This window comes from Mytilus galloprovincialis, chromosome 11 (assembly GCF_965363235.1).
Source record: "Mytilus galloprovincialis chromosome 11, xbMytGall1.hap1.1, whole genome shotgun sequence".
Taxonomy (NCBI): domain Eukaryota; kingdom Metazoa; phylum Mollusca; class Bivalvia; order Mytilida; family Mytilidae; genus Mytilus; species Mytilus galloprovincialis.
This window is the reverse complement of record NC_134848.1, coordinates 75727022-75752897: the sequence shown is the minus strand read 5'-3', so window position 1 is coordinate 75752897 and position 25876 is coordinate 75727022. Positions and strand designations below refer to the sequence as shown.

The 25876-nt window shown below is 30.8% G+C and overlaps 1 protein-coding gene and 1 long non-coding RNA gene across 3 annotated transcripts in view; one reads left to right on the top strand and one right to left on the bottom strand.

Annotated features, from left to right (window-relative positions):
* Positions 1-25876, bottom strand: part of LOC143052814 (neurogenic locus notch homolog protein 1-like) — a 314515-nt gene that overhangs the window by 281849 nt on the left and 6790 nt on the right. The window contains exons 4-5 of one of the 2 annotated variants that reach the window (XM_076225925.1): positions 23543-23694; positions 22413-22514 (exon numbers count right to left, since the gene is read on the bottom strand). The exons of the other annotated variant lie outside the window; for it this stretch is intronic. Of the exons in view, the coding sequence (XP_076082040.1) occupies positions 22413-22514; positions 23543-23694 (254 nt within the window). The remainder of the gene's footprint in view (positions 1-22412; positions 22515-23542; positions 23695-25876) is intronic. 2 annotated transcript variants of the gene reach the window in all.
* Positions 11855-16943, top strand: LOC143052815 (uncharacterized). Its single transcript, XR_012971254.1, has 3 exons — positions 11855-12177; positions 14023-14071; positions 16451-16943. It is a non-coding gene; the product is annotated as an uncharacterized LOC143052815 (long non-coding RNA).

Genomic DNA, 25876 nt, shown 5'->3' with positions numbered 1-25876 from the left:
GGTATAACTTCTTCTAGTGAAATGGTAATCTGAATATGGTTAATATTGGTTTATACAGTTTATCTGTCTTAATAGTGAAGCAATCTCTGTTTAATAGTTTTACTTTTGACACAATTCACAATTTCTTCTGCAGAATTTAGAAATACAGGAATCATTGCAAAATTCGGACTATATTTCCGAGTATGGTACAAATACTTGTATTGATATTCTCACATGTTTGTCCAGCAGTCTTAACCGCTGCTAATTCGGTCAACAATATAAAGGATACTGACAAAACATAGCAAACCGATTGTTTATATCTGCTTTTCTAACTTAACAAATAGCTGAAACTTCAATTTATAGAACATGTTAAAATCAGAGGCAGATTCAGACGGTTGACGTTGCGCACTCGACTTTTCCTCCCCTGAATGGAGATCAATTTAACACTAACAAGGATTAGAATGAAAATTAGTGTTGACACCAGGACACTCCAGTATTATAAAATTGTTATTCTGGCTTCACAGGGGATAAGTTTTCATATTCCATGCCAGTACCTTATATTCCCTTCTGATGCTTCAAGAGTAATAAAGTACAGTTATGGCTCTTATAGCTTGCTGTGAGTTAACGTAAAGGCTCCGAGTTAAAAAAAAAAGTACTGTTACCTATCACATTGTTACTTGGATGTAGATTTTTCTTATATTGACACTCATACCATATCTTCTTATATCTTAATACTGACATGTAGTATACGCCCATGTCCCTTGTAAAGATCTCGAATAACATATTGCATAATGTGGAAACATATTTAATAGCGAACTTGTCCTCTAGGATGAAACCGAAATACGACATCAAATTTCATGATTTGTTAGAAAAAAAAGGTGGGTAAATCAAAATTAAGTCGTATACAGAATGGGGTTGTGAATTAGAACCGCGCTCGTGTGTGTGAACTCGACTCCGATCTTAATGGACTAGAATTATCAGTCATTAAATAGCTTAAAAGTGGTGATTAAAAGTGGCGGTAAACCACCAACAATCAATGATGCAAATCACACTATTACCCTATGACAGTGGAGACTTTTGTTAGAATAATTGTTGCATTAATCGTAGCACCGGTAATATTAAGTAAGACTAAGACTAAGTGTGCACATATTTTACGATTAAGACAGAAGGCTCAAACGTTTGACGTATTAATGCGCACGCTTTTTATGCGTTTCAATTTTGTTAAAAAAAATGAAGTTTTGATACTATTTATTTTCTGTTTAACTGTTTAGGTTATATGTACGTTGACTTAACTTTCAAGTATATATCACACTTACGGAGTTGTTTACATATAATATATTTGGAATGAACCAAGTCCTAATGATATTTGATTAGGAAAGGGGTAAGGGACAGGAGAATTGCGGACGGAATATTTATTTCGGACTTTTGATGTCAGTTTATTCACTAAGAACGGAAGTATGTTTTCAATCGCATTGGTGCGGACAGATTTCCTACGTTTTGTATGACATGTTTATAGTATTATCATGTCGCACGATTCTAATGTTTCTATGTTTTATACATTCCGCTATTTCAAATATTCAAGTGTTTTGTTTCTAGCGTTCCTGATGAAGTAAATAAAGATTACTGCATAGGAAGTTCGAAATTGATGTTATACTTTTATTTGCAATATATTTAGGCATTTGATTTTTTTCAGTTCCCCATAAAGGCAGAAACATTAAGTGCCAACCCAACATGAAACGAAGGCAATCATTTTCACTTTACAGTAATACAATCAAATGATCACATTAATGTTTGTATTTGGGAAAATGTTACATTGCTATGCTTTTCTAAATAAAGAAAAAGGGTAATAAATTGGATTATAATTATTTGAACGCAGATTAATGGGGGTTCAGTGTATCCCTTCTCTTGTTTATAGGTTGCATTATGTAAATACAAAATCTCAATAATTCTGCATTCTCTCCCTCTCCATCTCCCTCTCTTTGTATTTGTTTTTTTTTTAGTGTATGTTGTATGTGAATATATTTAATTCGCGTAATCAAGAAATGTATTAAAAATTAGTCCATAACACAGCTATTCGTTAATATTTAACACGATGATGATTGTATACAAAGTAACACTGACCCATTAACGTCGATAGATTTTGGATGGATTTTTAAATATTAGTATAGTATAATTAGTAAAATACACGTATTTAAATGTCGTGTTTGGGGACAACAAAATTATATCAAAACCATCATAAATAGTTTCCGCATAGAACATCTATATAATCTTATCAGTTTGTTTAACCATGTTGATAATTTAAACCGTTATAATGACAGGTATGCACAAGTTTCCTCTCTGAAGGCATCGAAAAGTATTGATTGTATTTGTATTTTTACTTTGGAGTCGTTAATATGCAACATTATCTGAAATGGCGACCACATTTCCGTAAGAAAACACAAACTTTATTATTCTATATAAAAGTTTTATTTTAAGTTAAATAAAATCAATATTTTAATTTCTATTACAAACTTTTAATTAGTACTGTTCTTATTAACAAAACAAATGTTCGTTGCAGTAGATAAACTTTTTGTTTGAAACATTAAGGTATGGCAATCATTTCAAAACTTTACATGTTCAACCCACGGCGGGTGTCTCTTGAAACATATGACATTGAGGTAACCCATTATTACCCGGTAAGATTGACGCTAAAGTCAAACAGTGGTCCTATTCCGTATATTGTAGTTTTTAAGTGCAAGCAAAAAGCAACCCTTCATATCGTAGATATGGTATTAGATTTATTTATTTTTTAAGGTGATGGATTTTACGTAAAGTTGGAGAATGACGAAGTTGACGTTGCTTATATCGGTTGTGTGCGCTGTTATACTAGTACTATGCATTGTGCGTGTAGAAGGTATGCAGGAATATTTTTTTTCCAGTCATAAGTTAATGAAGATTAGATAATTAAACGTATACTTAGCCCCAAGGACATTCGCTATAGATTTTATTTCATTAGTTTTTATTTTGGTCATACATTTCTTTGTTTTAAATCCCGACATATTTTGAAGTATCTGAAGTAGACAATTTAATGTCTGTCACATATTTTTGTTTATCATATTTGAATTTCGGTAGTTATATTTGTACAAAAACCAGGCCGTTGTTTTTTCTTGTTTGAATTCTTTACATGTGCCACGTGGTGTAGGGATGGGTGGGTTTTATAGCTTGCTTTAAGGTATGATATCCTCATTGGTATTCCGTGGGGAGACATAAAATGTATGTCTATCATATTATTTTGTCTCTTGTAGAAAGTTATCTCATTGTGTGTGATAACAGCTTTCGTTGTAAATAATATTGTATTGCTACTTGTTAATAGTTCAGTAACAACTAGTTAAAACACTGTAGGACGAAAAGAAAAAATCAAACGAAAAACAAAACAAACGACTAATGAGTCACCTACACACATTTATATTACATAATATATGGTTTTTTTACATGTAAAATGGACAGAACTCTTAAAATGCAGCTCATGAATAAAATGGCTTTGTACCTATACATACAGTACAGCCAAACAGATTCAGTAAGGGCATTTTTTTGTCGGACTGTTACAAGCCGAGGGAATCAGTAGTGTCGACTGGATAAGTCCCTGTTGTTATGCATGCATTATCAGTTTTGTGAATGCGGACTCAAAATGTAACGAAAGGGAATATGACACAATGCATAACAGCATAATTATATAATCAAATAATTCATGTCTTCTCTAGCTCTCCACGTCGGGAGCATGTAACCCAATCCCATCTTTGGCTGTTCTCTGTCATTAAACTTTTTTTCGCATAAAAATCATTTTTCTTTCTTTTTGAAATGCAGCAAATTTTGCCTTTCCGATATATATATATATATATATATATATATATATATATATATATATATATATATATATATATATATATATATATATATAAAAAGAATGATGGCATGATTGTCAATGCAACAACTATCCACAAAAGACCACATGACACACATGACACAACTATCTACAAAGACCACATGACACATAAATTAACAACGATAGATCATCGTACGGCCTCTAACAATGAGCCATGCCCACACGGCATAGTCAGCTATAAAAGGTCCCGAAATGACAAATGTAAAACAATTCAAACATAAGAAAACTAACGGCCTTATTTATTATAAAAATGATGCCTTGCTAAATTTTAAAGAGTAATAATTACGCTATACAGGAAAGAATGTTATCCGCGTAGAGTAAGGTTTGTAAACTACAATGCTTTATGATATTGAAGTATCAACATAAGAAGTTACGTTATTTCACTGGATTTAATTTGTCGAATCTGTGTTCTAGGATCTGTTAAAAGTGGCAATGCTGCAGCTTCCAACGTACCAAACAGGTAAGTACAGTTAACTTCAAATGTTTCTATATTTTTTTACCGTTAGTTTGCCTGTTTGAATTGTTTACAATAGCCATTTTGGGGCATTTTATAGCTTACTGTTCGGTGTAAGTAAAGGCTCCGTGTTTAAGGTCGTAGTTTGACCTATTCTTGTTAACTTTTTACATATGCTGACTTGGATGGATAGTTGTCTTTTTTGGCACGCATACCACATGATCATCCTGTTTATAATGAATAACGGAAAGTTATTTTGCAACACTACAGGAATAAAATGTTAAGGCCAGTATAAAAAATGCAACACTGCATTTTGCCTATCTTGATCATAGATCTAGAACTTTAAAAAACCACACAGAATAAGCGATCTTAAAAAAAAGGAAATGTTCTAACATTGTGCTTTCATTGTGGCTAGATATAAACAGTTTCTAGTCTGAATTGCATTGACCGAAGAAGGCCTCTTACTTATCAGACGCTGGAATTTGGCATATTGTAATGTTACATTTACAATGGTAGGGATGGTAATGGCTGGGTATTCGACTGAGTCTGACAATAAAGGACACTATTGTTTTATTCTATGTCTGAAGTATAAGCTTGCCGTTCAAAAACGGCGATTTTTAGTTTATCAAGCAGTGTTTTGTCAATCCAGCGATGTTTTCAATTGGTTAATATGCTCGTGACGTCATAGCTCTGGCATGACAAATGTCATAAGAAAAAAGCGTGTTGCTGTACAAGTGTCTTTGAAGATTTCCAACAATATGCGCACATGGGTGGTAATATCATTTCAACCATTATATTTCGGAGGTTCCGCACTCCGCACTCAATTTTTCTCGATAAAGAACGCACTAATCTGCGTAACATTTATGTTGTCTGCACTATAAAGAGTTTGCGTTTTACCGTCCTCAAATCTGATAGTAAATGCATGGCAACATATACGATTGTTTTATAAGGTCCGTTTGGCTTTGAACTATCAGCCAGTAACTACGAGTACTCTCAGATTTGTGATTTGTATGTGTTTTTTGTAGTAGGTATGCCTAAAAACCCTGTCACGCCCAGTCTGTGTTTTTGTGATATATTTTAATCTGCTTCGTATCGATCTGATAAAATAAGCAATTTTTATTTTTATTGGTTGTTTTAAATAGTTCGTTGTGCTGTCAGACCACTGTCTCTGGTTAGGGGATGACAGAACACTCACTAAGATGTTCACACTGCCACATTTTGTTTATGCCTGTTCGAAGTCAGGAGACTTTGGTTAAGTTGTGGTCATTAGTTAAATTCTGCCATATATGATTTTTCGTAAATTGATTTGTTCTCAAGTAGGTCTTTAGGTTTTTCAAATCAACTGTTTCTCTTTTTTGGATATATCATATTTTCTTAGCTATTACTATAATTTTGCCAAAAAATATTGAAAATAATGACGTTCCGTTTCTTAAATCAGTAAATTAATAAAAAAAACTTTGTGATATGGTTGATGTGTTTTCAAAACTAATCAACAGTATTTGCTTTTAAAATAGACATAGCTCACAGGAAGCCAGGCCAGTCTTTCATTTTGAATATAATTGCTGCCTGAGATACATGTCAATGATTTCGTTTAGAAAATTAAATAAACGGATTACTATTGCATGACTTACAATACTTACCAGTAATATATTTCAGCATGGTTATAGGAGCTATCGTTGCTACCGGTGTTCTTTGTGGAATTGGAGCCGTGTTGTGTATTGGGGAATTGGTGTTCGCATGCAATAAATATGTATCAAGTACATATATATTTGAATATTCCTTGATCTTCCTTTATATGCATTGAGTGTGTGCAAGTTTATCATTATAACACCTGTCAAAAAGTAAGCCAAGTCAAAAACATGTTTACCCCGCCACTTTATTTATGTACCTGTCCCATTTTAGATGTCTTTAGTTAACTGGTTGTCGTTGGTTCATGTCTGTCATATTCAGTTTGCGTCAATTGGTTTGTGAAAAACTTAGACGTACTGTTGCAGAACTCAGTGACACACTCTGTATGACTACAAACTAAGTTTGTGTGTTCATGAACTAAATCTGAAACTTGTTCAAAAATATGATCATTGTACCACAACTTCAGATGAAAGAATATTTCGAAGTTAGTTCTTGTCCATTCGTTTTTTATGTGTTTTGTTATTTGATTTTGCCATATGATTATTGACTTTCCTTTTAGATTTTCCTGTAAGTTCAGTATTTTTGTGATTTTACTTTTTAGAACAAGTCCTGCAAATGAAAAACCTTTCGGCATGAACGGACTATGCTGGCGATTATAGATAAAACTGAGACTACTTTATGAGACATACATAGCAGTCTCTGGATAAACATTGTTATCATATGTCATTTTTATTAGTATAACGAATGATTATTCAAAGGTAACTCAAGTGAGGGGAAATGTAAGGAGAATATTGAAGATTTACAAAACGGAAAACGAGTATCCGATTACTAAAATTGTACTCGAGTACTCGACCTTCCGAGCTAGTTATCGAGTACTCGTTGACATTCCTACTTTATACACATAATATATTTGTATGAATAGTACATATTTTTATTAAGAGGTCAGATGAGGTCAAATTCAATGATCAACATTTTCTCTCTGCGTTGAAGACTCATTGTTGGTCTTTGGCTGTTATCTGCTCTTTTGTCGCCTTGTTGTCTTTTTGACATTTTCCATATTTTCAATGTCAATTGTTCTTCTTCTAAATTCGATGTTGAAAAATAACCTAAGAACATGTACTATGATTGCCAATGAAATAACTATTCACCAGTGCTCATATAATCATATATGGTTGTAATCAACTAAAGGCAACCGTCTGGCCTTCAACAATGAGCAAACATACTACCATATAATTAGCAATATAATATGCAATAGTTTGCTTGCAAATATGCAATTTAAATAATAAATTATTTACAATAATTTCGTTGGAATATCTATGTCACAGATGTCACATATATCTTACAACAGTTACTATCAACGCCGTAATGCTGTTCTCTGTTGTTTTATTGTGCCATGCTATTTTTTAAATATTTGTCTTCATTTTGGCTCTCATAGGGTGTACCGTAAATTCAGAATTGATTGCGATATTTTCATTATTGCAAAAATTCGTGAGAATTATAATCGCAATAATTTAAACTCTCATTTTGAAAATTTTCATATGAATATAACAGGAGCTTTCTCAATATCGCCAAATTTTAAATTGCGTTTTAGTCTAAAATGTTAAAATTGCAAAAAAATAAATCACGTTTTAGTGTAAAATGTCAAAATCACACTTAAAAATGCACGTACTAATTTCTGAATTTACAGTATGCATGCGAGCTAGTTTTATAATGATTAAGATAATACCACAATGTGGACAGGAATCCTAAATTTTGACATGTTAACCTTATATCTGTATATTTAGCTTATATATTGTTGTTAATATAATGGAATTCTATGCGACTGTCATACAATTGCGAAAGTGAGCTAGATATACATCCAGCTTACATCCACAATTTTCTACAGAATTTCCTGTACCAAGTTAGGGATATAATAGTATTATTTTTTTGATGGGTTTGAGATTTTGATTTTTCCTTGGAGTTCGATATTTTTATAATTTTATTTTTCACAGTTTTGACCACACCTAATGCAATTCACTAGCAAGATTAATCAGAGTAGAACTTGCTGACCCTTCTGAAGCACACGAGATCATTCTTGATCTAAGTCTTTATTTTTTTGTATATGATTAGCAGACTAATCATTAACAATAATAATGAAGATACAAATCGTATTTTAGAAAAATCCGTGTTGTACAACAATAAAAAGCCATTTTTGTATTCTGTTTAGAGCATTTTTGTTCAATTTAAATAAAACAATAGATGCCCCACTCGCACAATCAGTTCCCATGTTCAGTGGGTCGTGAAAGTGGGGTCACAACATTAATTTGGCATTTAAAATAGAAAGATCATATCATAGGAAACATGTGTACAAAGTTTCAAGTTAATTAAAATCCATCTCATAAAAAACTACCTTGACCAAAAACTTTAACCTGAACTTCGCACTATCATTTTCTATGTTTGTCTACGGACAGACGGACGGACACACAGACCAGAAAACATAATGTCCTTCTACTGTCGTAGATCGGGCATCAACAGAAAAGAAGATTGCAGAAAAATATCTTGCAACTTCGTCGTGCAATTCTTACTTGGAATGTTCCGAGTTACAAGGAAACGATCTTCTTTCTTTCCTTATATGTGCTAACAAGTTGTAATTTGGTATTGTTTTTTCATTTTTGTATTACATATGGCAAACTTTATCGACAACCATAAAAATCAAGGTGTGGTAATTATTTCAAACTTGCTTTTATTTTTTTTCCAGATGGAGTTATAGTCTAATATTTGGAGTATACATGTGAGCTCGCCTCTGTGTTAATTCTATATCACCGAGGAGTCCATTCTGTCTTCGTTTAAAATTGCCTATAATTAAAACATCTATCATCAGGTGCTATTACTGATCAAATGTTTATGTTTTATATTTTATATTTTATAAGTTTTCATAAATATGTATTTGATACATTAAGTCTTGATTGCAAAGCATAAGATCGTTTTAAGAAAGAACTGTGTATATTTCTAATAAAATGATTTCAGTAGTTTGGCTTTTTGTTGTAAATACTATGCCTTGCTTTATTTACTATTCTGACGAACACGAATATTGATTATCTGACAAGAATCAAACAGAAGATAATCCTTAAATCTTTTTTTTTTATCCGAAGCGAACGAGTTTATTTACTCTTATTTGATCACAACGAAACTTGTACACAGCGATGAACTACACGAGGATGGGAAATAATCATTTATACTTTGGGACCAATTATTCAACATCGAGGTTACTAAAAGTATTATTTTTGAAAACATTGATCCCGTATGCTTTAGTTGCTTGTGTTTGCTTAAATGGAGGATAGGGAAGGAGAATTTTTCTTGATTTTACTGTTTTTTTGAGCTGCTAAAGTAAATGATTGTAAAATAAATTATAGTTTTATTTTATAGTTTCTGAGTTTGGGTGTGAAGACATGACTGTTCAGACGTTACGGTGTTAGTGTATGATAATTGATTGGTTAATTGATTATTTGATGGTGATCATTTTAAGCACACTTGGTAATATTTGTACTGTTGGAGTAAGACAGAGAAAACCGTTAACCAGCGACAGGAATACTGAAAATTTAAGTCAATGAAGTAGATATATTTATACTGCAATCTCCCTTTTGCTGTTCTTCCCATTAGTTCTAAGTTAAACAAAAAATGAAATCAAACAAATGGCCAAAACAGTTAATAATTTAACTGAAAAAAATTAGATAATTTAAAACAATGAATATTTGCAAAAACAATCAAATTAAAAGTCAGTTAGAAAATCACTATTAAAATAAAGTTAAAGGCGCCCAATGAAGATCGAAACAAGATTGGGAAGAACAAGGCAATACACATACAGCATAATTTTTATGTATAAAAAACAAACAAACAAAAAAAAACCTCACAAAAGAAAAACAAAAACAAAAACAAACTAACAGATCACCAAGGAAATATTTTTACAGATCTATGGAAAAACTTCAAATTGAAAAGAAATATTTCCAAAAACTATATTCAAAAGAAATCGAAATTATTGCCCAATCATGGGAATATATTTACAACAGAAATGGTATCACAACACATTTGTATAAAAAAGTTTTGGCAATCATTAGGCCCTATCATTGTACACTTTTTTAGTACAAGCTTAGACAGGCAAAAGCTATGATTTCACATAAGACAAAGTATTCTTAACTTTATATACGAAAAAGAATGTTCAACAGATCTTTCAAATTATAGGCCAATCTCCTTATTAAATGCAGACTATAAAATATTTTTATACACATTAGCTCAAAGAAAAAAAAATGAACTAAATCTAATCATAAATACAGACCAAACAGAGTATACAAAATTACGATATCATAGATTACACACACACATTTAATTTTAAAAGTGCCATTGTGTTTCTAAAAGCATTTATACTTAAAAATGGTCCTTCATGTAACAAACTCTCGAAAATTTCGGCTTTAACAGTTCAATCACTAACGGAATCAAGACATTATATTCTGATATAGATAGCTCAGTGTTCAATAATAGATGGATTTTTGCAACTTTAAGGGTAAACAGAGGAGTAATTGAAGGTTGTCCCTTTTTTCCAATGATCTTCCGTGATCGCAGTAGAAAATCATGTCATGTAAATTGAGAAATGAAAATAACATTAAAAGAGTTGAAATTAAACTTGACCATTCAAAACATAATTTGAAAACTTCCTAGTGAGCAGATGAAACAATTTTGTTTCTTAAATCAAATAACGAAACTATGGCAAACATTTTGATTCACAAAACTTATAAGAGAGAGACAAAAAATAAACATTTTATATTATGCACTTCCTTTTATAAATCTACTTCGGTAACGCTCACATACAAGACATTGGAAGTAAGTGCATTATTGGCTTCTTGATGCGTGACAATCGAAATGTACAAAACGGAAATGACAAGGAACAAGAAATGCATTGCCGTAGTGTATAGAAAATGCAACTGAGAATGGTAAATAGAGAATAATACATGGCAAAATCCGTATCATATGTCGTATCATCCCTAGACACCAATATCAGCCCAAAGGCTTTTAAGACCAAGGGATGATAATGGTCGAGGGTGATACGGCATGTACGGTTTTTGCCATATTTTATACGTTTTATCATATTTTTGAACAGGAGAGTATTATAAAATATGAACTGTTTTCTGATCTATAGCACTGGGTTACCTTCAGTTCTACCTTTGTCTTGTTTTAAAAACCTAAAAAAGAACTGATCAGTTAGTATAGCCAAATCCTTTCAAGGATTTGGCTATACTTTTTGGACCTTTTGGATTATAGCTCTTTCATCTTTTATCATGTTTATATAAGCTTTGGATTTCAAATATTTTGCCCACGACCATTACTGAAGAGACATATATTGTCGAAATGCGCATCTAGTGCAGGAAAATTGGTACTGTTAATGTTATTACTTATCCAAAGCACCTGGATTACATTACAATTTTTTGTGTGTTTTGTATTTTCATAGTTGCATTTAGTGTGCAAAAAATATGAAAACTTGATGTTCGTTCCTTGACATACCAAACAAGGACGTCATTCAATAAATTGCGTCACGCCCGAATCACCGTTCTATTGGACCTATTTTGAGGGAAAATATTTTTTTAATTTTAAATAAATAAAAATTGACTTTATGTAAAAAAAAAAGAAAAAAAATTAGCCGTGTGATAAAGGGTATGCGGTTAATAGTAGGGGAGTGATAAAGGGTATGCGATAATGGGTGCGCATCAAAGTTGCGCGATATGGATTAAACAACAGCCTATTGATCAAATATTTAAAACTATTGTATTTACTACTAAACATATGATAAACGAAAATATCAATCATTTTCGCGATGAACTAAAATCATTTTTTTTTTTTTTTTTTTTTTTTTTTTTCAACTTCAGATACTTTATTTTACTATAATAGTTGTTAACAAATCTCCTTAATGTTACAACAATGGCATTAAGGTTCTGCCCTGTATGGTTAATTACCAATAAAACCAGGGGATTTTATTGGTAAACTTTTTATAATTTTACATACATGTAGTATTGCGTGTTAGTTACAATTAACAGAGTAATAGCTGTCTACAACATGTACTTTACTTCACAATGAAAAGAAAAACGGAACTTTGACCGTCTTTTGTTTAGCTTTTAGTTTTGGATTAATCGAAAGTGAAAGAGCATGGTTTCGATCGGATTAAGAGGTCAGTATAATTGAATTATGGTAGTTTTTAGATAGTGTCTTATCTTTCAAGTACGCTAAACATTGAATGATATACTATATATGATAATCAAACAAAAAAAGTAAAAGGCAATTTCGTTAGAAATTTGTCTTCTTTTTATTTCAATGACATTTTTGTGATTCTCAAAAATGTAGGTCAATCAACTATAAATATGACAGCCAAAGAATCAATTTTCTAAAATTTTTCTTTGAAATTTTCTCAAAAAGGAATTTTCCGGATGATATAAAATTTGTGTATCAATTTCGTTTTTTAGGACTGACATCATATTCACATATTTGGTTCTCTTTTCGGATAAATAAAAACATTTATAAATCACAAAGCAAACAATTGTTATAATATGATTAAGTACATGATAATCCACATCTTCAATTTTGTACCCTACTACAAGATTTTGTAGACAAAAAACATGTTGCCCAATATTAAGATACATAAATATTTTGTGTAGAAATGTCCAATAATTTTTTACCCATGTGCATTCAAAGAAAAAATGATTATAGCTATCAGATTTAGAACATAGTTCACAGTTTTCACTATTAACTACCTTCCAGCGATACAAATTATGGTTAATAGCTAAAATATTATGCAGTAATTTCCATCTAAACATTTTTAATCTATTATCTTTTAAAAAAAGAAAGGTGAAAGATAAATTTTTCTTAATGAAATATATAACCTTTTCACCTGATAGTTGGTTTTTCCATGAGCAAAAACCTACTGGAAGCTCTTTATTTGACCTGATAATAATATTATAAATTTCTTTAAACTTAATTTTGTCTAGATCGTAATACAATCCATTACTTAACATTTTAATGTCTTGTGTAATGTTGATTTTAGTATGTTTTGATATATTGCTCTTTAATTTTTGGATCCAACTTTTGGGTAAAGCTTTCCGAAGGGAACATATTTCGGAAATCCAATTTTGTTTCTTTTTAAGTTTATCTAATATTTTATGAGAAATTTCTCCTTTATCATCAATTACATCATTTACAAAAATGATGTTTTCCTTTACCCAATTACTATAATATAAACTTTTACCACCTGTTTTTATATATTGGTTTCCCCAAATAACTTGCTTTCTTATATCTCTATAATTATCAGGTACTTTCGTCTTTCCACCTCCATTTTTAATCCAACATTTCAAAATTTCAAAGTAAAATGTAGGTAAGTTTTTAAGGTTTTCTAGTGACTTATGAGTATTAAGATTCATTTTAAATATTAAATTATTTTCCCCAAACTCTCTAAAATAAAAAGTAGGTATGATTTTCCAGTTAGCACAAGTTTCATCAGTTAATCTTTTAACCCAATTTATTTTAATAGCCTCAATGTATGCGTCAATATCTGTCATTTTTAATCCCCCTTCAATATAATCTTTTCTTAACACTGAGCGTTTAACTTTCTCGCTACCACCCTCCCATAAAAAATTAAATAAGATTTTTTTAAATTGACTAATAATTTCACTGCTTAGATTTATCAATGAAGCAACGTATGTTATATTGGGAATAACTAGTGTTTTAATTATAGTTATTTTTCCTATCATACTCAATTTTCTTTTCTTCCAATCATTTAGTATCCTTTCTGATTTTTCAAACTGTCTTTCTATATTTATTGTTTCACATTCTTTTTTGTTCAGGCCAAAATAAATGCCAAGACTTTTCACCGTATCTTTCCAATTGATACTTTCAAATTTGTCTTTGCAGTGTTTTAGTTTACCTAACCATATACCTTCTGTTTTATTTCTATTAAGTTTAAGCCCTGAAAAAGATCCAAAAGTTTCTATTAAATTAAGTGCATTTTTTATTTCATTTTTAGATCTTAGAAAGAGAGTTGTATCATCTGCTAGCTGTGAGATTTTTAGGCTGTGAGTATTTTTATCAATTTTTATTTGTATCCCTTTCAGATCATTATTATCCCTTATCCTACAAGCCAGTATTTCAACTGATAAAACAAACAATAACGCGCTTAAAGGGCATCCTTGTCGAATTCCCCGTTGAATCCCGAAGGTTTCAGAAATCCACCCGTTATTTAAAATACATCCTTTTATATCATGGTAAAGTGTTTTGACCCACTTTTGAAAAGACTTATTAAATCCAAATTTTTTTAATGATTCCAGCATAAAGTCCCATTCGAGTGAATCGAACGCTTTAGAAAAGTCAATGAATAGTATAGCTCCATCAATATTAAAGTTTTCAGCATAATCTATAATATCTTGAATTTGGCGTACGTTAAATCCTATATATCGATTTTTAACATAACCATTTTGATCTCTATGTATAATTAGGGGTAAGATTTTTTTTAGTCTTTGTGCTAAAGTATATGTAATAAGTTTTACATCAGTATTCAATAAAGTAATTGGACGGTAATTATCTAAGGACAAAGGGTCATTTTTTTTAAAAATCAATGATATTATCCCAATCTTTTGGGTCTCAGATAAAGTTTCATTATCATAACATGTATTAGAAACATTCAATACAATATGTTTTAAATTTGGCCAAAATTGTCGATAAAACTCAACTGTTAAGCCATCTTTGCCTGGAGTCTTGTTTAGTTTCATATTATAAATAGAAGATGTTAGCTCTTCTAAAGTTAATTTACCATCCACTTGTTTGCTTTCACAAGGAGTTAAAGAATGATCAATGGGGGTATTTTCTATGTATGTCTTTAAAATTTCAGTTTCGGGACATGTACTTTTGTACAGAGATTTATAATACTCTTTACTTACATCTAAAATTTCACTTTGATCAACAGTAACCTCACCGGTTTTGGTCATTAATTTATTAATAGATTTTTTAGCCTGTCTGTTTTTTTCTAGAGATAAAAAGTACTTAGTATTTTTTTCCCCTTCCTCTACCCATTTTATTCTTGATCTAACTTGGGCTCCTTTGGCTTTTAAAGAGTATATCTCTTCTAAATCTTTTTCTAAATTTTTTATTTGATTAAAAAGTTCATTATTTTTCCTATCAGGTAATTTGTCTAATCTCTCATTTAAAAGATTTAGTTTATTTTCCATTATTAAAATATTATTTTTCCTTTCTCTGGCTTTTGATTTACAGTATTGGATAGTAGACTCTCTTATGTCAGTTTTTAGCAGGTCCCACTGATTTAGGACATTTGTAAGATTAAAATTTTGCTCATACTTTTCAATTAACTTATTTATTAGTTTATTGTACTGAGTATCAGTCAATATACTGTTATTCATTTTAAAATATCCTTTACCCCGATTATTTGCATAAATGTCTAATTTAAGCGAAATAGCCTGGTGGTCTGTGAATGAAATTTGTGCAGGCCTGATATCAGCAGATACAGTACTTAGGCGTGCTTGTGTGCATATTATAAAGAAGTCTATTCTACTAGCTTCATTTGTAGAATTTTTTCTTTTCCATGTGAATTGTTTTTTATCTTTATTTAATTGTCTCCAAATGTCTATCAATTTATGTGTTTTAATTAATTGTTTTAAACCATTGACTGGCTTTTTTAACTTTTTATGTAATTTATTGTTCTTTGTATCTAAAGCTGAGAGTAAATCATTCATATCTCCCCCTACTATTAGAGCACCAAGAGTGTGTTCTTCAATTAATTTACTTACTTTTTTATAAAATTGGTTTCTTGCATGAACTTCATTAGGTGCATACAAGTTTACTAAGGTAAAAATCTTATCTTGAATTTCTATATTAATTATAATAATTCTCCCTTCTTTATCACAAAATTCATTAATTAATTTAAAGTCTAGTGATTTATTAATAAAGTAAGAAACTCCCCTTGAATTTGTTGTGCCTAGGCTGTGAAGATGTTTGCCATGGAATTCATTGTTAATTTGCTTTATCAAATCTTTTGACAAGTGAGTTTCTTGTGCCATTAAAATGTCGCATTTCTGCTGTTGAAACCAAGAGAATAATCTAAAGCGCTTTTCCTTTCTCGCTAAACCTTGACAATTAAGTGAGCAAATGTGGAAGTTTTTTGTTTTCATTATAGTATTAAAGAAGTTTAATTGTTGATCTCTTAAACGATTTATTTAAATCTAGCAAAATGTATAAACCTGTTCTATGTATCGTGACCCAGATAAACATGTAGTTATTTTTAGACCTATAAATAGCACAGGTAAAGTTAATTTCTATTTTTAGTTTCATTACTGACTTTCTGAAAACGTCTTGTATTTTGTAAACATTAGCATTGTCATTTACTGTAATTTTGATAGCGCGGGTGGTTCTTTTGTATTTACAACTTTTATATTTTTTTACAGATATGGAATTAATCGTGTCACAGAATGTTGTTAGCCAAATGACTTTACTAGAAGTGCTCAATTCTGGAAATATGTGCACAACAAAGAAGTGTGTGATATCTAAGTTCAAGAACAGTTGGATATTTTTGGCTGTTTCGTTAATGTTTATAAAAAATAACTGTGTAGAAATATGTTCGTATCCTGAAGAAAAGAACATCGGAAGATTGTCATTTACCGAAACTGTACTTTTATACTTCAAGACTGGCTGTTTTTTACTTGATTCCAAGAATATATTATGACAAAGGATTAAAGTGTGTCTATGAATACTGCATTTCGTTAATTTAGTGCTCCAACCAATTAAGCAATTTTCATTTGTTTTAGATGTGCATGGAACAATATTTTTTATCCAAGAAGATTTACCACTTTTATATTCATAGTCTATACATTTTTCATTTACAAATAATTTCATATATGCTGTATTTACTACATTTTTAAATAAACAACTATTCTGATATTTCTCTTTTGAATGTATGCTATCTACAATATAGACATCACATTCACAAATTACAATTTTGTTCACTTGATAAACACAGTCTATGTTTATAATACAAAGTAAACAAAGAAATATATACAATATATACAATTTAAAACACATGAAGATTTGTAGTTGATAGTTATAATTAAGATGAGCGTAGGATTTTGTTTTTTTCACTGGTTCTTCTCTCTTGTGAAGCTCATCAGTAGGAGTACTTGCTGTTTGTTTAGTACGTGTTTTTTTTTCTTCATTGGTTTTATTTGATGGGGTTCTAAAGGCTTCTGCTAGGAAGCGTTCCATGCTCGGCTGATCTTTATTTGAATTTTGTTTGTCCTTTTTATTTTTTGCTCGTTTAGCCTTTTTGACATGTCGTTGTTCCTTTTTTTCACTTAGGTTTGAATGATTTTCAAGATTGTTGCTTGCCTGTTTGTTAAAAGTAAAGCTAGGCGTTTTTTGTTCTGCTTCAGCTGCTTGGGTTGTTTGTGACGCATCCTTTTGACAGCTTTCTGGATGTGTGGGAATGTCTGAATCTGATTCTGATTCAGATTGGCTATCTTCACTAGAAGAATCGGAGTCTGCATTACAGTATTTTGCTGTATGACCGGACTTCCCGCATGTCTGACATACCCAATCATCTGGGCAAGTAGTGCAATAGCTTGCTTTATGACCGCTTCCACCACATGTTCGACACACCCAATCGTTTGGGCATTCATAAGATTTATGTCCCTCTTGTAGACATTTATTGCATTTAATGTTTGTACGGGTGTCAACTTGACCTCGATGGAGTACCACTGCTTTGTATTTACCTATGAATAAAGTTTTTGGCAAAGGATTTGGTATTGGGTCACATATTGCAATGCGATCGCCAGTCTGACAATTTGTTACGCGTCCATCGACTCGTAGCCTTTCACGAAATAATGTATGTACTACACAGTGATTAAATTCAAGGGCTCTTTGAATTTGACCGTCATCTGCTGAGCAAGGTATATTTTTTATTCTTACTCGAACATTGTTAGGATCTTCATTTTCAGCAGTTTTGGGATTTCTAGCATATGTTTGTATTAGCTTTTTACGAATAACAAGACCATTTGTGAGTGTTTTATCTCGGTCTTCCTGATTGTCAAAATATAATCTCCATAAACCCCTAACCCTTTGTAAAGCTTTCAAATGACTGGGGTCTACAAGATGTTCAACAGATCTGTATAGCTCGAGATGAGTGAGGTACTGGTCTTGTGAGGGCTTATTAGAACCAAATAAGTCTTGTTCCAAGATGAAGATTGGTTTAACTTCACTTACTGACTGATCATTTGACGTTTTGTCTTTAGGAGAAACTGCTTCAGCATAAGACTTGGTCGAACTTTTTGGATCTACATTTCCATCCGCCATTTTGAAAAATTGAGACGACTTCTAGACTTTGAATATCTCAATTATTCACATCAATGTGCATTAATTCACCACTAAAACTTAGCTACGAAAGGAATATTGTATATTCTGTTGAAAATAAGCTCAAAAGCTATTAAGAATCACTTCATTAAATGTCAAAATCTGATTTTTTTCGAGGAGCTCTGCCTACCGTAGTTATGGCATGGGCGCGTTCGAATCTAAAATCATAGAAAAATTATGTACTTAATTCACAGAAATACCGATCTTAAAGGACGGTTACTATGGAGGAATCGAATGTGATCTCTTTTTATAGAAGACAGAACTCGTGTTTGTGTTTTACTCAATACAGTGGATTCATTTTTACTCAATTGTCATGGGTTTCGTGGGTATAGGTGTTATATACATGCAAGTGTTTAATGAATTACAAATGTTCTATAAGCTTTGCACATGTTGCATACAGAGATTGTCCACACCAAGAAATCAAATATCTACAAAAACACAAGTTTTCCTCAATCCACAAAAATAGATATCCACGAACATAAATGAATCTACAGCAAACAAAAATATATATATATATAAATATATAATTGCGATCTATGATCTTATATAAACACAAATTTTTTTATTAAAAACCCATATTATTTTTTTTCAAAAACATTTAATATCAATTACACACATCCATACATGTACATGTCCAGGAAACGTAATTAAAGTCACCAGTGAAATATTTAAAAACAATTTCCGTATGTTAATTTTTTTGTTTGTTCTTGTACTTCATACAATGTTGCTAGGGTATGTTCCTCAACCATTCAAACATGCCTACATTATGTTATTGCTTCTTTTATGGGGACCAGTACTGACAAAAGAAAATGGTAGAAAAAGATAAATATGCGTTATAGCAAGTTAATTTACCATTCCAAAATCGTGAAAACAAAACATGGCGAATAAAGGAATACTTTATATTGCAATATGTGTTGTGCTGTTGTTTTCATTAGTTCAGAGTTATAAAAGCACAACTATGAACGTAACAGTATTCTATTTAAAATCAACAAGTTATCTGTTGAGACTTAGTGATAATGTGCGAAATTTTTCAATTTCTTTGTTCAATCTCACTTTCGCTTGACAAACTTGAAAAATGGCAGTAATTCTTATAACAGTGCAGAAGTATCTCAAAATGTACTGTTGCATAAGATGTAAATAGATTGTGTCACAAAGAGAAGACATTAACAATCAAAACCAAGGAGTAAATAAAGACTCACAAAACCAAAGGACATTTACATCAGTTATGAATAATGATTAACAGAAGTTACGGGGGTACAGTAAAGCATGGGTATACAGAGCAACATCATAAACGGTTGTCTTGTTCTCCTTTATGCAATGGTTGTTTTTATTAATAAATGTAAACGCATATTATAAACGAACTTGGTTACTTTTGGTCATACAGTTCATTAACTGTTTCGTTTTTTTAACACCCGTCCCATTCAAGTTGTCGGCTCTGAGCGTTCCTTAATAAGGTTAATCGAGAAAATCGAGATACATTCGCTGTCCCCGATAGAATTACAGCTCGATTGTTAGTACTTTGGTAATGATATGATTTATAACAAACGTTTAAAACGTATTGTGCAAAGGTTTTTGATAGGTTGCAATATCTCAAATTATGCTTATAAGAATATAAACTATCTGCGGTTTCTCCCCTTTGAACACTTACCTCAAAATCAGTTCTTAACACACTTTAATGTGTAAAATACGTAATATTGAAACACCTTGAAACCTGTAAGTACATGTATGTTATGACTTAAGTCCTTATGTTGTTTGAGACGCTGTATTTAACGATTTGGAATTATTGAGGTGTTATTTTGACTTGATGTGACAGTGTTCCAGTGTAATTTGAACTTTTATCTTGTTTCGGCAAACATTGTATATATTGTCGATGAAAATAAAGCCGAAATATGTAGTGAGTTCATGGTAAAGAAAACATTCATATCCCCTATAAATTATATTGTAGATGCATCTAGTTGGAAAGGTTATGTACAAAAAAAAACACTTTCTGAGGGATTAACTGAGCCTTTACAAATAAAGGTAGAAAACAGCCTGTTTTTACAAACCATATACTTTTATAACCCTCAGACCATTACCTTCTCTTGTCCTTATATTTTAGAGGTTCACGTCGCATTATGTCCATCGTATGCTGATGTTGTATCTAGACTATATTCTCAGGTCATACGTACATACAATGATAATATAATACATTGAATTAATTCTTCTGATAACTTTCTTTATTAGCATCAGAATGAAACTTTACCTTAATAAATTTGAAATGTCCGCGATTCATAAATTGAATAAATATAGAAAAAAAAAAAACATATAAATAAATAAGGTTTAAACAGTTTGTCCGTTGCTTTAAAATAAGCTTGATTAAAAAAGAAAAATATTTTATTATACAAACAATGAAATATTGCTTACAATACATTTTATGAACAATGTTTCAAACGTATCATGTATAAAAATGTTTAAGGATTTATTTTTTACAGCTAAGATAACAATTCTAATTAAATAATTCATCAAAAGAGGTAGAATACAAATATATGTAATACAATATGTGATGAATTGAAAATCTATTATTCTTTATTTAAGGGATAATTTCCTTTTCGTAAAATAATGACAATTGTCCTGTGACAAAAGGTAAAAAGTATTTTTTAATCATTAAATCGTTGTTTGATGTCTATAAAAGTTATGATCTTAAATTTCTTTAACAACAATATTTTTAAGTAACAATACATAAAACATTTTCTTTTTAAATTTTGATCACATTTCTAATAATAACCAAAGATTATTAAACCAATCATTCCTACAAGCAAGCAACCTTGTATTCTCACATGAACAGCTAGTACTGTTAGTATGCATTAAAATATTGAGATTATTGATTGATAAATAAACTAAACATACAAATTAGAATTCAGGATATATGTTTAAGCATGCAATGTGTAAAAACATGAATACAGGTAATCATCAAAATATCTTGTACTGACAACATTCATAATTAACCAATGAAACAGTTCAAGTATGACTATGAACACTTCAAAATATTGTGTATCGTCATTACTTTGGATATGAACATCCTATTTGATGATATTGATGTTATATGATATAATATTTTCTAAAATTGAACTAATATATAACATCAATATGATTGATGTATTATAGCAAATTCAAACAAATGTTTGTTTTATTTAATTGTTACATTCATGGTCTTAAATGAATTTCAGATGAAAAAAGTTTGTATGCACTAACAAGAAATTAAAACACTTGATTTCGATTTTAAAACAACGTCTACATTACTTTGTAATAAAAATTACACAACTTACCTGGACAAAAGTTAACATGTATGTCGTCACACAAACACTGAGCTGTACCATTCACAGGCTCTATATAACAATCACCAAAACCACAGTCGTACGAGGTACACTGACTTTCAGTTTAAATTTGAGTGTAGAATTAAATCAATAAACACACGTTAAAACGAAAGATTGGACGTTCTGCTTGTTGTCAAGGCATTGGAATGTATTTTGACATTAAAAGTTAAAATGTTGTAAAATTGTCGAGTGTTACTAGTTTGGTAACTTATTTAAATTTAACCTTTCATGAAGGTCTTAACCAAATTAAGTTTGCCTTTACTTAGTTATTTTTAAGGATTTGAACGTTTATGATGTAGATTTGACCGGAAAAGCGTCGAAACGGATTGAATGTTTAAAGCATTTCTTTTTCATTATTTTCTTTTAAAGATGAAATTATTCTATTTTCCAAAAACTGACTAAAAACATATTTCTACTGTTTCAATGGAAATACATTTGAAGCTAGTATTTCATTTGAACTGGACATGACCAGTTAACAATGTAGTTTTTGAATACGTAGTTGTATAAGTATAACCATCAATGGTTGAAAAAATGACCGACACACCTCCTATATTAAATAACTTCATCTTAAGTGCCCATTTGTATACTTAGCATATATAAATTTAGTTGTTTCATTACTTTTATGTCTCCTGTAAAATAACTAAATATGCACCTTGACAAAACTTCCCGGTCCATTGTCCTATACATTCACATATAAGTGTATAACCCATTGCCACACATTTCCCACCATTGAAGCATTGTAGACAGTTATCAGCTGAAACAAAAGAATACCACCATGAATTGTAAAAGACATTATTGTAATATCAAACATTTTCAAATAAAATAACCTTAACAGACCTATAGAATTTACCAGTTTTAATATTATTATTGAAATACAATGCATAAACATATTTTGTTGATGTGTAAAGCAAATATTGACTTCTGATGCAGTTTTATTTTAAAGCATATGTGAACGTTCACGTTCATGTCGTGGTTTTAATGAAAATATATAGAGAAATGAAAATGTCTTTTTAAAATGAAATCAGATATACGAATTGTCCTTCAAACTCATAAGACAAAGACAGATTGACGCATAATTTTCGACGTCATTGTTAAGTAGAAAGAGACAATAGAAGCATATATGTTTATTAACAAATAATAGAGAAGAACTCATACATGTTTATGTTTCGTTACTCGATTCATCAGCAATATTAATACCAAACATATGTGTTGTATTTGTGTTTGCAAAAAGTTTGCAAATGTACTGTATTATTCTAGGGTAATTGTCCATTCAAATATATTTTGTTGATCTACAGGAGATACTGTGTTGTACCTTTTTTATTCAAATTTGTTTGTGTTGATTCACATTACTAAATGACGTTTTTGTCATAAGAACAAACTATCTTAGTTATCAGAAATTCTGCTGTTTAAAATAGAATTCATCAATTCATGAATTGAATGTTTCCTAAAGGATATCAGATATGTTCCTTACGTCATAACTACAATCCCCTTCCCGTTAATTAACGTGACCTACCGAACAAGACTTTTTACCGGATTTGTTATAACAAGAGGAACATTTTCGGAGCACGTGTGATCACCCCTAGTTTTTTGTCGGGTTCGGGTAGCTTTTTCTTTAGTTTTCTATGTTGTTTAATGTGTACTATTGTTTGTCTATTTGTCTTTTTCATTGTTAGCCATGTTGTTGTCAGTTTATTTTCAATTTATGAGTTTGATTGTCCCTCTGGTATCTTTCGTACTTTTTGTAGCATTATATTTTGAAATGTCAATACTGGTACTACTTACGATGACATGCTTCAAGCACAGTTGACTGAAGCGATGTAACTAATGTTCCGTTGCTACATTTAGCATTTGTTCCTATGGATGATCGTTCAATCAACCATGACCAGAATGGATAAATACTGCAGTCACAATCAAGTTGATTTCCCGAGAGGTCCCTTAAAATACAAAAAAAAACTGTCAAATCCATACAGAAACCTTACTTTGGTACTGGCATGAAAATACGGATTTTTTGTGTTATTAAAATTTGCTGTTACAAAATGAAGAAGTTATTATAAATTAAGGAATGTATCTCCCTCATGCAAAGCTCTGATACCTTTCACGGATTTGGTTATATTTTTTTTTACCTTTTGGATTATAGCTCTTCATCTTTTATATAAGCTTTGGATTTCAAATATTTTGGCCACGAGCATCACTGAAGAGACATGTATTGTAGAAATGCGAATCTTGTGCAAGCAAATTGGTACCGTTAATTTGATTATAGTCATTGACCCAGGAATCCGTTAATGATGTTCATTTCAAAAAGAAAGACCTTCATAAAATTTTAAAATCGTCGAATATCAAAATATAAGAATATTTACAGCTATGTGTAAAATCACATGGGTTATACAAGAAACATCACCATAATGTAAATAGATAGAAAAATATAAATGACAAAAACATATGTGAATATAGCTATAATGATACGCAGAGACAATGTTAAAGAAAAAATTCGTCTCGAGTGTATTATCCTGTAGTAAAATATTAAAGAAAATATCCTGTAGAATTTTTCTAAATAGTAGTATTTTTAATTTACGTACATAAAATACATTGTATCAAACAAAATGCTTTACTTTCAAAATGAAAAAAAAAATAATTTAATGTGCTCACTTAAATGAAAAGTATTATCAGTAAGGTGCACATTTGCTTTAGAATTTGTTAACCTTATTAAAAATCTCGACCTAATGTGTTCTGTATGTTTACAATCATAAATGGCGGAAGACACCGATACTACATTACAAGTGGTATTCGTAAGTATGCTTGAGTATGCACACATATTCTCGAATCTGTGATGATTTTATGTAGCGATTACCATATGCAGTCTTCAAACGTTGGATCAGAGGATATTTTACTGCATATAAATGGTAAGTTTAGAATCTGAAATCTTCCTCTTTATCATAAATTAATTCCTCTATGGCAATACTGCGAAATTAATAAAGATATGAGGCAAACCATCTGGTCCGAGAACACAATTATTTCGTAGTGCATTTCTTTTAGAACATAAATGAAAATAAAAAAAATCCCACCTGCGTTTTCTCAAAGAAACTTTTACAGTGTGTTGTACTACTTTTGGGACAAATTATATCAAAATTATAGAAAACTTCATCGCCTCTAACTCAAAATATGGACAATTTTATGTTTAGGGCGTCTTGAAAACTTTTGAAAGCTTCGAAGTACTAATTTTTAACCTTTTTCAGCTGGACCAAATCACTACTTTCCTTTAAAATTCTGGACCCAAATTTTTTTACAGTGTAATTTCACCCTCTTCTTCTTGCAATTTGAGGCATTAAACATGGAGAAATAAATTTGGAAGGGGTATAAAAAATAATGGCAAGTAACCAACTGTCAACACTAGGGACTATATTCGTGAACAACGAAAATCAAGGGACGACAATTGTGGTCTCGGACCTAATAGGATAGAAACGGTTGACAAATCTTAAAAAAACTTGGTATGACCAAAGCTTAATAAATTATAACACTGCTTACAAAGTTTCATAACAATAGGATGTATATTATAGACAATAACTCAAGTTCTATACTCATCTTTGCGTGTAAAATTTTGACGTTAAAATTGAAAAATTTCAACTATCAACATTTGGGGCTTTAAAAATTAAAATATTGCAAAAAAATACTTGTAAAATGCCTTAATATATAACTTATCCTGTACTAAAAGCAATAGAGTACTCACTTGATTTTTCAGACTTGGCATAATTATTCAAAAGTAAAATTTATATGAGCCTGCGCCTAAAAATTGAGGTTTTCCAATGAAGGGGGCCTTACATGAAGATGTAATATTTTCTAACAATTTTAAATTTGTGAAGCTTTTTGGTTATAAATAATCCTTACATGTGTATTGAAAGTACTTTAAATGGAAAGAAAAGTTACAAATAACAGATCATATTAGTTTAAAAGGGTCTTAGGCCAAGTAAGACTGGAATAAATTAGGATCAATTAAGGCCGTGCCACATATTTACATTAAAAAATGCATATTAAGGCTATAAGAAATAAAAAATTGTGTCTTTTTATCATTTCTATACTCAAGTGACATGATACAACAAATCTGAGCACAAAAAGACTCTT